Here is a 16,642-nt window from a genome sequence, read left to right as displayed (position 1 = left end):
ATTTGATTGATTGAAAGCTCATCTCACTGAGGATGACTGTGGGAGTCATTTGTACTTTTGCTCGAGGAAATTCAATTTTGAAGGACTTTTGGAATGTCGGGGAACCACGCCGGTTGATTGTTACAGCACGGTATTTTTCTCTCCTTCCAGATATTGTCTTCATGCGCACCTGGTATCCTGTTTCCGTCCCAGCCTTCTATAACCCAGTAACTTCCTTGCTGAAACCAGTAGGGGAGAAAAACAGTTGGACAGGAATGAGGACAACAGGACAGCTGAGGCACGACCAGGGCATCCGCCTGAAGCAAAACAAGGACTCTGTCTATAAGGTACAACTCGAGTGGCTTGTCCCTTGGGGGGAATCCTAGAAGTCCCTCAAAGTGGAGGAGTAAAGGTTAATTTATTACATTTTTGAAGTGGCAAATATGGATTTAAAGTCATTTGAAGGTGATTTTTTTTTAATCGTCCAGCAGCTTTCTCCCAAGGTTTGCAAAATCTTTCTATTCAAATCTAGTGTAGATGGTATTGCCAGACCAATTGACTGATTTAGACTTGTTCAAATGTTGCTGGTTCCTGGGGATCCTGATTCACCCTTAAAGCAGCTTCTCTTAATAATTATAGTACAGTCAACTCAGGCAGGTGGCCGGGTCAAAAGACGTGTCTTCAGTCATGATTGAGGGGTCACAAATGGCAAACTCTTGGCTCTTTTTACTCTTGCAAAAAGGGCATTCTAGAAGCACCGGTTCTCCGTCGAGAAGTTTGAACGCTTCAGCATGTTAGATGTGAAAATTGCATATTCCAGATGTTTTACTTTCTTTTTGCCTTTTTTTTTTAGCCAATTGTGAGACAGAAGAGGCACTTCAATTCACTTCACATTCCCAAAGCCCTCCAGAAGGCACTGCCATTTAAGAGCAAGCCCAAGTTCCAGGAGAAGAAGGGTAAGGTTTCGAGGGACCGGGTGAGACCAGCAGTTATCCGGGAGCCTCACGAACGGAAGGTAATCCCATTATTTTCTCTGCATTGCATTTTTCTCAAGTGGAATGTTTAATGGACATAATTGTGGCATTGCCATTTTACGGTCGCTAAAACTGAGGTACAAACTCGACGAATGTCACGAGCCAGAAATGCGATTTGCGGGCTTTCGGTTCCATACTCTCTTTCCAAGATTATTTCTCATGGTGTAGATATTTTCCAACTCATGTTTTTCATCTGTGCAGTGGATGGACAGGCCCGGGCCCAAAGGCTAGTCTATTACTAGCCTGAGGAGAGGTCTGATGAGGTCTTAGTACAGTGCTGTGCACACAGTAAGCGCTCAGTAAATATGATTAATAATAATAATAATAATAGCAGCATAGGAGCGAGCCAAAGGTTTTCAGCCTCATACAGTCATATGAATTGAGCACTTACTATGTGCAGAGCACTGTACTAAATGCTCGCCTGCCCGTTCCGTCGAGCACTTGGACTCCCAGCCGAGACTCCCAGTTATCTGGGCTCCCAGCAGCCCCAAGGAAAAGTCCCACGCTGGGCGATTGCATTCACGGGACTAGAAGTGCCGGGGACCCGTGGACTCCCAGATAGGTGTCAGTGGTGGTGGTGTCAGGTTGGGCCAAGCAAGAGACCTGGGCAAAACCGAGTCCGTGGAGTTTTCTCCGTGACTGATCTACTGGCCGATGCTGGCTCGCAGGTGGACGGTGCCCCAGGCCCAGATTATTCACTTGAAGTATGTAGGTGAGCGCAGTGGCTCAGTTAGAGGCTGATGTTACTGAGAGAAGCAGGAATCGAAACACTCTCACTCTCTGTCTTTGGGAAAAATAAAGGTTTTTGGGGGTAAGCTTAGTAAAGCACTTCCAAGGTGCTTAATAATAATGATGGTATTTGTTAAACGTTTGCTATGCGCCAGGTACTGTGCTGTGGGCTGGGTGCGAGCAAATTGGGGCGGACACCATCCCTGTCCCATATGGGGCTCACAGTCTCAAACCCCATTTTAGAGATGAGGGAACTGATGCCAGAGAAGTGAAGCAAGTTGCCCAAGGTCACACAGATGACAGGTGGCGGAGCTGGGATTAGAACCCATGACCTTTTGACTCCCAGGCCTGTGATCTATCCACTGTGCCACACGTGGGTCATTCTAAATATTTTGCTTTACTCTACTTAGATACCTATATCTAAGATAGGTATATCTTTGTAGACATTTGTACTTGAATACCTAATCTTCTGGGTGGGAGAGAAGGGAAAGACCTGGATTTTACTCAGTCCAAGTTAAACTGTTTCCTTATTACTTTTTATGCCCCTCTCCCGGCTCCAAAATCAGCGGTGTTGAAATGACCCCCGACTGAGGTCACACTGGTCTAAGCATTAAAGATGGTGGTATATGAGGAGCGTATGCTCACTGGGGTTAGGGAACAAATCTCGTGCCTCTTTTTGTCCTTTCCGAAAGGTTTAGGAGCAGGCCCTGCCGTCAGTGGACTGTGAGCCCTGTATAGAAAGGGAACTGGGTCTGACCTAATTAACTTGTATTTATCCCTGCTCTTAGGACAGTGCTTGACAAATAGGAAGCACCTAACTAACAAATAGGCTTTAAAAACAATGTAGATGCTCAGTAAGTAACTCCGTTTATTCCTACCGTTACTCATATCAGTTCTGATGGTCACATTTCTCTTTTCCCCTAGATCGCCGCATTGCTTTCTGCTCTGGGTACTGTGCACAGTTACAAGGTGAGGAAGGCCAAGCAGAAACAGCAACAGCAGCATAAAGAACACCTCAAAGTGAAGCAAAAGGAGGATGAGGAAAAATTACAGCGTCAAAAAGAAGCCAGGAAGAAACTCTTCCGAATTAGAGGTCAGAGAGAGAAAAAGAATCAGAAGTCAAGCTTGAAAGGATCTGGGGAGCAGGAGAAGTGAACTTCCAAAATCTGTTGGAACTTCGGCTGGATTCGGAGGAACCGGATGGGTTTTCGTATTTGCCGGGTCTGAAAACGCCAAGTCAGAGCAGAGTCCAAAACCAGAGCTCCACCTTATCAGCGACTTTGAAGAAAAAAGGGAATGGACAAAGTGACCCACCGGAATTTGGAAATGCATATAAATATGAAGTGATGTAATTTATAGATTATTTCCCCCCTGCCCCTCCCCACCCACCACACTACCCGAAGGGACTGTCCTCTGAGAGTTTCAGTAGAATTGGTTCACCATGCCCATTGCAAGAAATCATTAAAATATTTTCATGGAATACTTATTGTCTGTCATTCTCAGTGGAGGCCAAGGCCTTTTGGCTCTTTTGGTGGCCAATCCTTGATTGCATCCAGGGATCAATATTGTGGAGAATTGTTCTAGGCTAAAGAAACCAGCCAGTCTTTTATGTCTGTGTTGGGTTTTGCTCATTTTCAGTTGGTTTTATTTTGTTCTTTGTATCTTCTCACTAGCCTGTAATCCTCATTGAGAATTTGTTTGAGCATCAGTATTTTTCTGAATACTTCCTGATAGATCTTTCCTCTAATTTTGGAACCAGTCCAAGTCTGAGGGAGGACCTTGATTTAAACTATGGGCACCTACTGGTTGCCCCAAAATCAAAACCCAAACTGTACCGTGGTCTGGATTTGGGAATCTGCTGAGGGGTAGAAGGCGAGACTTCTCTTTTGGCACCAGAAATTGTGGTTCTGGGTAGATGAGGCTCAGGTTAGACCTTGAAGGGAAATTGACAAAGCAGGCCCTGAGGTAGATAGATACTGAGTTTATCTAAGGCCTGTTAAGTGATGGAGGGAGTGGTAGTATGGGGACTGAAGTGAAAGATTGGGAAACATAAAATGGGAGTTCTGATCCCCCTCTCTGCCAGTGAGTTCTCTCTGGCACAGTTGGGGCAAATCACTCTGTCTTTCCATCTGACTGGAGGTAGCCTTTGGATTCTAAGCCGGTTTCCTGTGAGGATTTTTTTTATTTGTACTCGTTAAGCTCCTACTATCTGCCAAGCACTGTAAAAAGCGCTGGGGTAGATAGTAGTGAGGTTTTGACACATCCTCTGTCCCTCGTGGGGCTGGGCACAGTCTAAATGAGGGGAAAGATTGTTTCTTTAAAGTATTTTATCAGTCAGCGATACCACTGAGTCCTTATTTTGCGCAGAACACTATATTGCGTGCTTGGAAGAGTGCCATACATTTGAATTGGTAGAAATGTTTCATGCCCACAAGGAGATTACAGTTTAGAGGGGGAGGCAGAGATTAAAATAAATTTTCGGATATTTACATCAGTGCTGTGGGCATGAGGGTGGGATGAATAATATAGCAAGTGCTTAAAGGGAAAAGATCCGCGAAGGGCGAGGGAGTAGAGGAAATGAGGGCTTAGTCGGGAAAGGCCTCTTTCATTCAATAGTATTTATTGAGCGCTTACTATGTGCAGAGCACTGTACTAAGCGCTTGGGATGAACAAGTCGGCAACAGATAGAGACAGTCCCTGCCGTTTGACGGGCTTACAGTCTAATCGAGATGTGATTTTAGTAAGTCTTCAAAGGTGGGAAGAGTATTGTTATTATTAAAATCCTTCCTTGGCCCCATCTTCCTTCTACCATTCCTCTCCAAACTACTTGAATGAGTTGTCTACACCCACTGCCTCACCACCAATTCTCTCCTCCCCCGCTTTTAATTTGGCTTTCACCCCTTTCACTTCACGGAAACTGCCCTCCCAAATGGTAACAAAAATCCAACGGCCTCTACTCCATTCTAATCCTCCTTGACCTCTCAACTGCCTGTGGGGGACACCACCTTCCCCGGAAGACATTATCTAACTTTGGCTTACCTGACTCTGTCCAGGTTCTCCTCCTAGCTCTCTGCCCGCTCATTCTCAGTCTCTTTTTACACCCTCCTCCTCTGCCTCCCACTCTCTATCTGTGGGATTCCCTGAAGGTTCAGTTCTGGGTCCCCTTCTATTCTCTATCTACACCCATTCCTTTGGAGAATTCATTCGCTCCCACACCAGATGATTGATGCAGATGATTTCTGAATCTATATCTCCAGCCCTGTTCTCCTCTCTGCAGTTTTTTTGTATTTTCCCTTGTCTTCAGGACATCTATTGTCCCACCAACACCTCAAACTTAAAATGTCCATAAGAGACCCCCTTATCTTCCCACCCAAACCTTGTCCTCCTCGTGACTTTCCTTTCATTATAGGCAGCACCGCCATCCTCCCTGTCTCTCGAGCCTGTAACTTTGGCATTATCCTCAACTCCTCTCTATATATTCAGTCTACTGCCAAATCCTGTCAGTTCTACATTCACAACTTTGCTAAAATCCAACCTTTTCATCGAAACTGCTTCTATGCTCTTCCAAGCGCTTATGTTATTCTCCCTTGAATACCGCACCAGCCTCCCCGCTGACCTCCCTGCCTCCTGTTTCTTCTCATTCCAGTCAATATTTCACTCTGCTGCCTGGATCAATTAAAAAAAAAAATTCAGTTCATGTTTCCCCACTCTTCAAGCTCTCAACCAGCTCATACCATCCTACTTCACCTCACTGATTTCCACTACAACCCAGTGGGCACATTTTGCTTCTGAACACCAATCTACTCATTACTTTAATTTTGCTTGTCTCGTGGGCAACCCCTCGCCCACATCCTGCATCTGGCCCGGAACTTTCTCCCGTTTCGGATCCGGCGGAGTAACAACTCTCCCCACCTTCAAAGTTTAATTAAAATCACATCTCCTCCACTAGGACTTCCCCACTAAGCTCTCATCGCTCCCACTCCGGCCCCTGTCTGGTTGCCCTTGCACCTAGATTTGTTCCCTTTAAGCACTTGATGTTCATTCCTCTATCTTTCCCCTCCAGCATTTATGTACGTATCTGTAATTTATTTTAATATCTGTCTCCCCCTGTAGATGGTAAACTCCTGATGGGCAGGGAACGAGTCTACCAACTCTGTATGGTACTCTCCCAAGTGCTTAAGTTCAGTACTCTGCACGAAGGAAACCCTCAATAAATACCATTGATTGAAACAGGAAAAAGGGCAGGTCTGGGGAAATTAAGCTTTAGTTAGGGAAGGTCTCTTGAAGGAAATGAAGTTTTAGTGAGGATTTGAAGGTGGAAGGAGTAGTGGACTATTGGTATATGGAAGGTAATTTTAAATCAATTCATTCAATAAATCAGTGGTAATAATTATGGTATTTGTTAAGCACTTAATATGTGCTAAGCACTGTTCTGAGAGCTGAGGTAGATACAGGGGTTCACACGCTTAATCTCCATTTTACAGATGAGGTAACTGAGGTACAGAGAACTTGAGTGACTTGCCCAAGGTCACACAGAAGACAAGTCACGGAGGTGGAATTAGAACTCACGTCCTCTGACTCCCAAGCCCATTTATTGAGAACTTGTTAAGCAAAGCAGTGCACCATGCCTTGGGAAAGTACAATGTAAAAGTAGCCAAGCTCCCTGTTTACCATCCCACAGTCATTTCACTGACCCCTTAGCCCTCCTTTCTCCATTTTGAAACTCATCCCACCCTTTCATTCTTTCATTCTGGCTCCCCTTCTATTCTCCATCTTTACCCACTCCCTTGGAGAACTCCAGCACTGTGCTCTCCCGGGTGCTTAGTACAGAGCTCTGCACTTAGTAAGCACTTAATATATACTATTGGCTGACGGGTTGATGTCCCATTTAGGACTGAATGAGTATTGCGGGAATTGGTGTGTTTGAGACGGAAATAGCGTTGGCTTGAGAGAAGCCTGGATCCTAATGCTAGTTTTGTGCCTGAAAAGAGCTTGGGCCTTGCCTAGGTAGTTTCTCTAGGTGACTAAGAGTTTTTGAGCAGGGTTGGCACTTGAGTCAGTTTCAAATCGTTTCAGGAAGGCAGAAAGCAGGGCAGGTGTCAATGGGGTGAGAGTTTCCAAAAGTAGTTTGGGATGGGTTGGAAATGGCGGTGAAAGCAAGGTTTGTTAGCGTCATTTAGTTTTTGTTATGCGGTTGTGCGTGGGTCTGTGTAGAGATGTCAAGTGGGAGCTGCCTCTATGCTTAAAGAAAAAACCAGATTGGAATAGCTGGGGTCCTCAGAGGCAAGGAAACTCAGATGCTGGTGTTTTTAATAGTGCATGGGGTTTTTTAAAGCTTTTTTTAAAAAATATCATTTTGTTAAGAGCCTTTGTCCTTTAAGGGCTATCAAAGAAGGGAGAGGGCACAAAGAAAGGTCAAGTGGGAGCTGCTTCCATGTTTAAAGAAGAAAACATTGGAATAGCTGGGGGTCCTTAGAGGCAAGGAAACTCAGATGCTCGTGTTTTTAATAGTACATGGGTTTTTTAAAGCTTATTTTAAAATATTATTTTGTTGAGTCTTTTGTCCTTTAAGGGCTGTCAAAGGAGGGAGAGGGCACACACTGCCCTCAGAGCTTGTATTCTAAGTGGGCTGGCAGAGTTTTAATTCTGAAGTAGCCTTTTTTGATGATTTTCTTTGGCTCTGGGGGGTAAGGAGTCATTTAAAGTTTTTTGAGTCCATAGAAAGAATGGGGGGGGTGGGGAGAGCTGCTGCTGTCTTGAAGAATAAAGCTGTTGTGGTGGTGTTTTTTCAGCTTGTAAAAATACAGTAAAACATGATCAAACTATGGAGAACCCAAGTTCCGATACCTGAGCAAAATTAGGTTTGACTGTTTTAAATGGGCAAGAATTTTGATATTGTTCAATTAACCTTCTCTGAGGAGATTTGCTTTGGAAGGCAGCATGGTCTAGTGGATAGAGCGTGGACCTGGGAAGCAGAAGGACCTAGATTTTAATCCCGACTCTGCCACTTTTCTGATGTGTGACCTTGGCTGAGTCACTTAACTACTCTCTGCTTCAGTTGCCTCATCTGTAAAATGGGGATTCAGTCTGAGTCCTATGTGGGACAGGGACTGTGTCCAACCCGATTTGCTCGTATCTACCCCGGTGCTTAGTACAGTGCCTGGCACAAAGTAAGCGCTTAACAAATACCACAATCCTTATTTTTAGGGCTGGCTTTGTGTGGAGCTTTGTATGAAGCTCTTGGGAGAGTACATTACAACAGAGTTGCCAGACACGATCCCTGGCCTCAAATAGCGTACAGTCTAGTTGGGGACAGAGACATTAAGATGTATTAACAATAATAACATTGGTATTTGTTAAGCGCTTACTACGTGCCGAGCACTGTTCTAAGCGCTGGGGTAGACACAGGGTAATCAGGTTGTCCCACGTGAGGCTCACGGTCTTAATCCCCATTTTCCAGATGAGGTAACTGAGGCACAGAGAATAATAATAATAATGTTGGTATTTGTTAAGCGTTTACTATGTGCAGAGCACTGTTCTAAGCGCTGGGGTAGATACAGGGTAATCAGGTTGTCCCACGTGAGACTCACAGTTAATCCCCATTTCCCAGATGAGGGAACGGAGGCACAGAGAAGTGAAGTGACTTGCCCAAGTCACACAGCTGACAAGTGGCCGAGCCGGGATTCGAACCTATGACCTCTGACTCCCAAGCCCGGGGTCTTTCCACTGAGCCATGCTTCTCATGCTGGTGGACGTGCAGAATAGAAAGATCGGTCCAGGGACGGGTTGAGTGTGATACAAGATAATTAAGTACCACAAATTGTATTTTACTGGGTACTGAGCTGAAGTCATGGGCACAGCTTCTTAAATTTTACTTTCACCTTGGTGGTGGGCAAACTTCCCCTGCCCTTCTGAGGTACCATTTTCAGAAAGTGTCCATGAGCCGGGGCCCAACTAGTTGATTCATTCATTGTCGTATTTATTGAGCTCTTACTATGTGCAGAGCGCTGTAGTAAGCGCTTGGGAGAGTACCACATAACAAAAAGCTGTGACATTCCCTGCCCACAAAGAGCTTTCAGTCTAGAGGCGGGGAGACAGGCAGCAATGCAAATTAAAAAAATTAGAGATACGTACACAACTGCTGTGGGGCTGCAAGAGGGGAAGAGCAAAGGGAGCAAGTCAGGGCGATGCAGAAGGGGAATGGGAGATGAGGAAAATGAAGTCCATGGGGTGAGAAACTACATGACCTAGAGAGGTTAGATCCCGGGAGTCAGAAGGACCTGGGTTCTAATCCTGGCTCTGCTACTTGTCTGCTGGGTGACCTCGAGCAATTCGCTTCACCTCTCTTGGCCTCAGTTCCCTCTTCTCTACAATGGGGATTAAGACTGTGATTCCCCTGTGGGTTTGGGCCCAGCTTGCCTCTCCGCCAGCGCTTAGTAGAGTGCCTGGCACATAGTAAGCATATAGGAAATCAGATACATTTCCTTTTTTTAAAACGGTATTTGTTTAGCGCTTACTCTTTGCCAGGCACTGTTTTCTGTACACTGTGGTAGATACAGGATAACCAGGTTGGACACAGTCCCTGTCCCACGTCGGACTCACGGTCTCAATCCCCATTTTACAGGTGAGGTAAGTGAGGCACGGAGTCGGTAAGTAACTTGCCCAAGGTCACACAACAGACAAGTGGCAGGGCCAGGATTATTCAGTCAGTAGTATTTATTGAGCGCTTACTATGTGCAGAGCACTGTACTAAGCGCTTGGAGTGTACAATTCGACAACCGACAGAGACGACCCCTGCCCATTGACGGGCTTCAGTCTAGTTTCTCTGACTCCCGGGGCCGTGCTCTTTCCACAAGGCCATGTTGCTTCTCTAAGTGTTGGGCTTCATTGAAAACCGAAAGCAGACTTCAGATTCTATAACGTGCCTTTCATCTGTCAATATGCTGTCAACCCAGAGCAGCGTGGCTCAGTGGAAAGAGCCCGGGCTTTGGACTCAGAGGTCATGGGTTCGAATCCCGGCTCCGCCACTTGGCAGCTGTGTGACTGTGGGCAAGTCACTTCACTTCTCTGTGCCTCAGTTCCCTCATCTGTAAAATGGGGATGAAGACTGTGAGCCCCATGTGGGACAACCTGATTCCCCTGTGTCTACCCCAGGGCTTAGAACAGTGCTCGGCACATAGTAAGCGCTTAACAAATACCAACGTTATTATTATTATTACTAAGCACTTGGGAGAATACATAGAGTTAATAGACATGATCTCTGCCCTGAAGGATCTTACAATCCAGAGGAAACATTACCTTCCTTATCTTTGCAAAGAGAAAGTTATTAAGTACTTGAACTCTGGTCAGGGCTCAGTGAAAGGAGCAAAGGTTTATTAACCACAACTTGGCGAAAATGGAGAGGAGCTTGATGACCGTCTTCTTGCTTTGCGCTGCGGGAGGCTCCCTCCAGAATCCCCCCGGAGCAGGTAAATCCATAGATAGGGATTGTGTACGGTTTTTATTTGGGGGAAGATCGTCACTTGTTCCGAGTTGGGTTCAGAAAGGAATAAATTTGCTTTGGGTTCTTGTTCAGCCTCCGGTGTGGTAAGCAGATTTACTGGGGAAACTTGGTTTGAAGCCCTGGAAATTACAGTTGATTTATACAGCTGGATTATATTGGGAAACAGCGTGGCTCAGTGGAAAGAGCCTGGGCTTCGGAGTCAGAGGTCATGGGTTCGAATCCCTGCTCTGCCCCTTGTCAGCTGTGTGACTGTGGGCAAGTCACTTCACTTCCCTGTGCCTCAGTTACCTCATCTGGAAAAGGGGGATTAACTACGAGCCTCCCGTGGGACAACCTGATTCCCCTGTATCTACCCCAGCGCTTAGAACGGTGCTCCGCACAGAGTAAGCGCTTAACAAATACTAACATTATTATTATTATATACGGAAACTCTTCTTGCACCATTAATTCTGATAGATCCTGTTCAGTCCATACCTGCCTGACTTTAAAAGAAATTTAGATCTGGAAAACTAGTTATAAATCATTCCTCATTTCCTTTCTCTTTGTGATGTCCTTTTCTGTTAATGGTATTAAGCACTTGCTGTGTCAGGCACTGTACTAAGCGCTGAAGTAGATACAAAATAATAAGATCGGACACAGTCCGTGTCCCACGTGAAGCTCACGGTCTTAATCCTCATTTTATGATGAGGTAATAATAAAGAGAATGGTATTTGTTAAGTGCTTACTATGTGCCAAGCACTGTTCTAAGCACTGGGGTAGTTACAAGGTTATCAGGTTGTCCCACGTGGGGCTCACAGTCTTAATCCCCATTTTACAGGTGAGGGAACTGAGGCACCGAGAAGCGAAGTGACTTGCCCAAAGTCACACAACTGACACGCTTAAGGCTCTGCCCCCTCTTCCCTCCCCATCGCCCCGACTCGCTCCCTTTGCCCTACCCCCTCCTTCCCGCCCCACGGCACTTGTGTATATATATGTACATATTTATAATTCTATTTATTTTTATTAGTGATGGGTATATATCTATCATTCTATTTATCATGATGCTACTAATGCCCGTTTACTCGTATTGATGTCTGTCTCCCCCCTTCTAAACTGTGAGCCCTTTGTGGCAGGGATTGTCTCTATTTGTTGCTGAATTGTACTTCCCAAGCGCTTAGTACAGTGCTCTGCACATAGTAAGCGCTCAATAAATACTATTGAATGAATGTAAAATGCCTGAGGGAGTTGGCATTTCTCCTGAGGTCTAGAGAGTTGAAGGTGTGGAGTCCTTATTTCTAGAGGGCTTGTTCCATCAGAGCATCCTACTCTCCGATCAGCGTGACCTAGTGGAAAGGATAATAATAATAATGTTGGTATTTGTTAAGCGCTTACTATGTGCCGAGCACTGTTCTAAGCGCTGGGGTAGACACGGGGGAATCAGGTTGTCCCCACGTGGGGCTCACAGTCTTAATCCCCATTTTCCAGATGAGGTAACTGAGGCACCGAGAAGTTGGGACTTGCCCAAAGTGACTCAGCTGACAAGTGGCCGAGTCGGGATTCGAACCCATGACCTCTGACTCCAAGGATATGGGCCCGGGAGTCAGAAGACCTGGGTTCTAATCCCACCACTTGTCTGCTTGTGTGATCTTGGGCAAGTCCCCCTGACTTTTCTTGCCCCTGTGCCATCTGCAGAATGGGGATTCAAAATCCCCTCTCCTTTCTACTTAGACTGTGAGTCCCACCTGGGACCCAATCAGCTTGTATCTACCTCAGCACTTAGTACAGTGCTTGGTACATGGTAAGTGCCTAATAAATACCACAAATGCTGTCAATCGGGGTGAAGGATTTCCGTTCAGCAGGGAGGATGTTGGTGAGGATTGAATGAGGAATCCTCAGGTGGAGTGAAGGAAAGCAGCGTGGCTCAGTGGAAAGAGCCCGGGCTTTGGAGTCAGAGGTCATGGGTTCGAATCCCCACTCTGCCACTTGTCAGCTGGTGACTGTGGACAAGTCACTTCACTTCTCTGTGCCTCAGTTCCCTCGTCTGTAAAATGGGGATGAAGACTGTGAGCTTCACGTGGGACAACGCGATTACCCTGTATCTACCCCAGCGCTTAGTACAGTGCTCTGCACATAATAAGCGCTTAACAAATACCAACAGTATTATTATTATTATTAAAATAGTGTTTTCCCTGGGAAAGATGTCTGTGCCATTTGAGAAGCAGCGTGGCTCAGTGGAAAGAGCACTGGCTTGGGAGTCAGAGGTCGTAGGTTCGAATCCCCGCTCTGCCACTTGTCAGCTGTGTGATTATGGACAAGTCACTTAACTTCTCTGTGCCTCAGTTACCTCATCTGTAAAATGGGGATGAAGCTTCATGTGGGACAACCTGATGACCCTGTATCTACCCCAGCGCTTAGAACCGTGCTCTGCACATAGTAACCGCTTAACAAATACCAACATTATTATTACTTTCATTATTATCAGTGGAGTTTTATTCGTAAAAAAACATGTCACTTGGATAGGTGTGTATCTGAGAGTGCGAGCTCTTTTCAGTAGGCCATGCCGCTTCCCTGCTGTCTAAAGTTGCCTCTTGTCTGTTGTGTGACCCTAGGCAAGTCACTTAACTTCTCTGGGCCTCGATTTCTTCAGCCATAAAATGGGCATTCAATATGTGTTCTCTCTTCTAATTAGACTGCGAGATCCTTGACGGGATAGGGCCCTGATAATCCTGTATCTATCTCGGCGCTTAATATGCTAAAGTCGTTACGGGCGGGGAAGGGGTCTGCTAATTCTACTGTACTCTCCCAAGTGCTTAGTACAGTGCTCTGCACCTAGCGTTCAATAAATGCCATCCATCGATCGTAGGAGCTTAACAAGTGCCATAATGACTGTTATTGTTTTCCTCTATACCCCACTAGGAGTTGACCTGAAACTGGACCAGGCTCTGCTCACGTTACACAACCACCTCCCAGAAGAAGTCCACCTCCAGCATGTCTCAGACTGGTGTTACAAGGTAAGAGTAGAAAATCCCAAAGCTCAGGGTTCATCCCAACCCCAGCTGCCTTACCAAGGCAGCGGAAAAGAAATCCAAGAATAATATACTCATAGTCTGGAAATTCATTCATTCATCCAATTTTATTTATTGAGCGCTTACTGTGTCCATCGCCTTGATTCTATTCAGTCGCCATTGTTTTTACGAGATGTTCCTCCCCTCGACTCTATTGATTGCCATCGTTCTCGTCTGTCCGTCTCCCCCGATTAGACCTTAAGCGCGTCAAACGGCAGGGACCGTCTCTATCGGTTGCCGACTTGTTCATTCCAAGCGCTTAGTACAGTGCTCTGCACATAGTAAGCGCTCAATAAATACTATTGAATGAATGAATGAAAGCAAAGCACTTGGGAGAGTACACTATAACAAATAGATTCTTTCCTGCCCACAACGAGCTCACAGTCTAGAGGGAAATGCCAGATCTCATTTCCTGCCTCTTCTTCCCTTGGTAGGATTTCTAGTTATTGAGTGCGATTTATCACAGTCATGCTCAACAATTTTTTATTGTGCGCATTTCTTTGTTTAGGGCACAGTTATAGGCGTTGAGGCTATAGTGTAAGCTATTTGTGATCAGGCAGCGTATCTCTTCTTTGTTCCGTACTTCACAGGTGCCTAGTATTGAGAAGCAGCGTGGCTCAGTGGAAAGAGGCCGGGCTTGGGAGCCAGAGGCATGGGTTCGAATTCCGCCTCTGCCACTTGTCAGCTGTGTGACTGTGGGCAAGTCACTTCACTTCTCTGTGCCTCAGTTCCCTCATCTGGAAAATGGGGATTAACTGTGAGCCTCACGTGGGACAACCTGATTATCCTGTATCTATCCCAGCGCTTAGAACAGTGCTCTGCACATAGTAAGCGCTTAACAAATACCAACATTATTACTGCAGACTGTAATGAGCGCCCACACAGGCACTCAATAAATTTGACTATTATTACTACTAGGTAGAGGGGAATTTAAAAAACATTTCAAAACAAGTCCCCAACCCACAAGGTGCTTATAAAACCTAAAGGAATAGATAATACACATAATAATACTTGTGGCATTTTTTAAGTACTTAGAATGTGCCAGGAACTGTACTAAGCGCTGGGATGAATACAAGCAAATCAGGTTGGACACAGTCCCTGTCCCAAATGGGGCTCACATTCTCAATCCCCATTTTACAGATGAGGTAACTGAGGCCCAGAGAAGTGAATGACTTGACCAAGGCCACACACAGACAAGTGACGGAACAGGGATTAGAACCCATGACCTTCTGGCTCCCAGGCCCGTGCTCTAGAGAAAAATTTACTTCACAAAATCAAAAAAAAAATTACTTCACAAAATCAAAAAAAAAGTATTAGAACTTTTATAACAACAGCTAAATCAATCACCCAAACAAATCAATAGCTCCATTAAGGGAGAATGAGATTGCTTCTTAAACTACCCCAGACTCTCAGAGTTTCAAGTGATGAGAGCACGGGCCTGGGAGTCAGGAGGGAGGTAGGAGACTTGGATTCTAATTCCGACTCCAGCACTGCGGAGTCACACCTGCTGTGTGACTTTGAGCCTGTCATTTAATTGCTCTGTGCCTCAGTTTCCTCATCTGTTAAAATGGACTGAGAGCTCCATGCGGGATAGGGACTGTGTCCTACCTGATTATCTTCTATCTACCCCTGTGCTTAGTAAAGAACCATAGAAAGAATAGGTTTTGAGTCCTGTGTGAGATGGGGACGGTGTCTGATCAGATTATTTTATGTCGGCCCCACTGCTTGGCCCAGTAAGTATTTAATAAATACCATCAATATTGAATAGCTAATAGGTCCTGGGGGGTTGCCCTTCTCTCTGGGCTGGGGCTGGAGGAAGGATTTCAGTTGCTCTGATAGGTGAGATGGAGAAAGCCAAATCTTCAGTCATCAGTCTGGGCTCTTAAGGTCTCTGGGACAGCTGAAGATCAATGAGGCTGTATTTTGGGGCTTTTTTTCTAGCATGGCCATATACACCAAGACTAGCTTACTCTCCCAAGTGTCTAGCACAATGCCTTGCACCATTTAAGTGTTCAATAAGCACCACTGATTGATTGATTGGATGTCTGCAAGTGGGACGGGGAGGGATGATGGAGGGAAAGAGAAGGGAGCTGCTCCAAACTCTCTTTTGTTGTCGGGAGTAAATATCTGTGAAACTTCACATATTCCTGTCCTTCCCTGAATTGTAGGGATGCCCCAAGATCATCTTCTAGGGTTGTTTTTGCTTGTTTGATCTTTGTTTTATGGCATTTAAGTGCTTATTATGTTCCAGGCACTCTACTAAGGGCTGGGGTAGATACAAGCTAATCAGGTTGGACACAGTGCATGTCCCACATGGGGCTCACAGTCTTAATTTCCATTTTACCGAGGAGGAACCTGAGGTCCAGAGAAATTCAGTGTACTATTCCTAGCCTTTCAGGCAAAGCGCACCGGGCAGATGAAAGCCATGTCCACTGCCATTTTGCCCCTGTTGTAATGGAAGTCTAAGTCTACATGAAAGCCCAGGAAGTTTGGGAGATTCTCCTCCCTTGAAGATCCTACCCGAGAAGGTCCATTCTCCCTCAAGGGATTTCAAATGCTGCTGCTTCCCTTCTTCACATTCACTGAGGCTCCTTCTAGACTGTTAGCTCACTGTAGTCGGGGAATGCGTCCGTTATATTCTGTTGTATTCTCCCAAGCACTGATCAATAATAATAATGATGGCATTTGTTAAGCTCTTACTACGTGCCGAACACTGTTCTGAGCGCTGGGGTAGATACAAGGTGATCAGGTTGTCCCACGTGGGGCTCACAGTCTTCATCCCCATTTTACGGAGGAGAGAACGAGGCACAGAGAAGTGAAGTGACTTGCTCAGAGTCACACAGCTGATCAGGGGCAGGGCCGGGGTTAGAACCCACAACCTCTGACTCCCAAGCCTGGGCTCTTTCCACTGATGATAATAATAATAATAATAATGTTGGTATTTGTTAAGCGCTTACTATGTGCAGAGCACCGTTCTAAGCGCTGGGGTAGACACAGGGGAATCAGGTTGTCCTCGCGTGGGGCTCACAGTCTTAATCCCCATTTTTTACAGATGAGGGAACTGAGGCACAGAGAAGTGAAGTGACTTGGCCACAGTCACACAGCTGACAAGTGGCAGATCCGGGATTCTAACCCATGAACTCTGACTCCAAAGCCCGAGCTCTTTCCACTGAGCCACATATGCCACATTGCTTCTCTTCTCTTATTACAGTGCTCTGCACACAGTTAGCGTTAAATAAATACGACTGACTAGAAAGCATTTTCTGATGAATAAACTTCCCTGGACTGAATCCAGCCAGAAGCCTTCTGGGACTTGCTCCCTTTATCCATCCCCCTTCCCAGCCCCACAGCAC

At 45.7% G+C, this 16,642-nt stretch overlaps 2 protein-coding genes across 3 annotated transcripts in view; both read left to right on the top strand.

Annotated features, from left to right (window-relative positions):
• BMS1 (BMS1 ribosome biogenesis factor) overlaps window positions 1–3,222 on the top strand; it is a 33,249-nt gene extending 30,027 nt beyond the window's left edge. For both annotated transcript variants that reach the window (XM_029060272.2, XM_029060273.2), the window contains exons 21-23: window positions 151–326; window positions 833–994; window positions 2,667–3,222. In XM_029060272.2, the coding sequence (XP_028916105.1) occupies window positions 151–326; window positions 833–994; window positions 2,667–2,897 (569 nt within the window). In that variant the 3' untranslated portion in view covers window positions 2,898–3,222. The remainder of the gene's footprint in view (window positions 1–150; window positions 327–832; window positions 995–2,666) is intronic.
• A 6,759-nt stretch (window positions 3,223–9,981) lies between these two features.
• LOC100681967 (heparan-alpha-glucosaminide N-acetyltransferase-like) overlaps window positions 9,982–16,642 on the top strand; it is a 377,018-nt gene continuing 370,357 nt past the window's right edge. Inside the window, 2 exon segments of the mRNA XM_029059391.2 lie at window positions 9,982–10,210; window positions 13,141–13,235. Of these exon segments, the coding sequence (XP_028915224.1) occupies window positions 10,138–10,210; window positions 13,141–13,235 (168 nt within the window). The 5' untranslated portion in view covers window positions 9,982–10,137.

Source organism: Ornithorhynchus anatinus, chromosome 3, assembly GCF_004115215.2.
Source record: "Ornithorhynchus anatinus isolate Pmale09 chromosome 3, mOrnAna1.pri.v4, whole genome shotgun sequence".
Classification (NCBI taxonomy): domain Eukaryota; kingdom Metazoa; phylum Chordata; class Mammalia; order Monotremata; family Ornithorhynchidae; genus Ornithorhynchus; species Ornithorhynchus anatinus.
The sequence above is the reverse complement of the archived record's forward strand: the minus strand, read 5'-3'. Positions and strand labels throughout refer to the sequence as shown.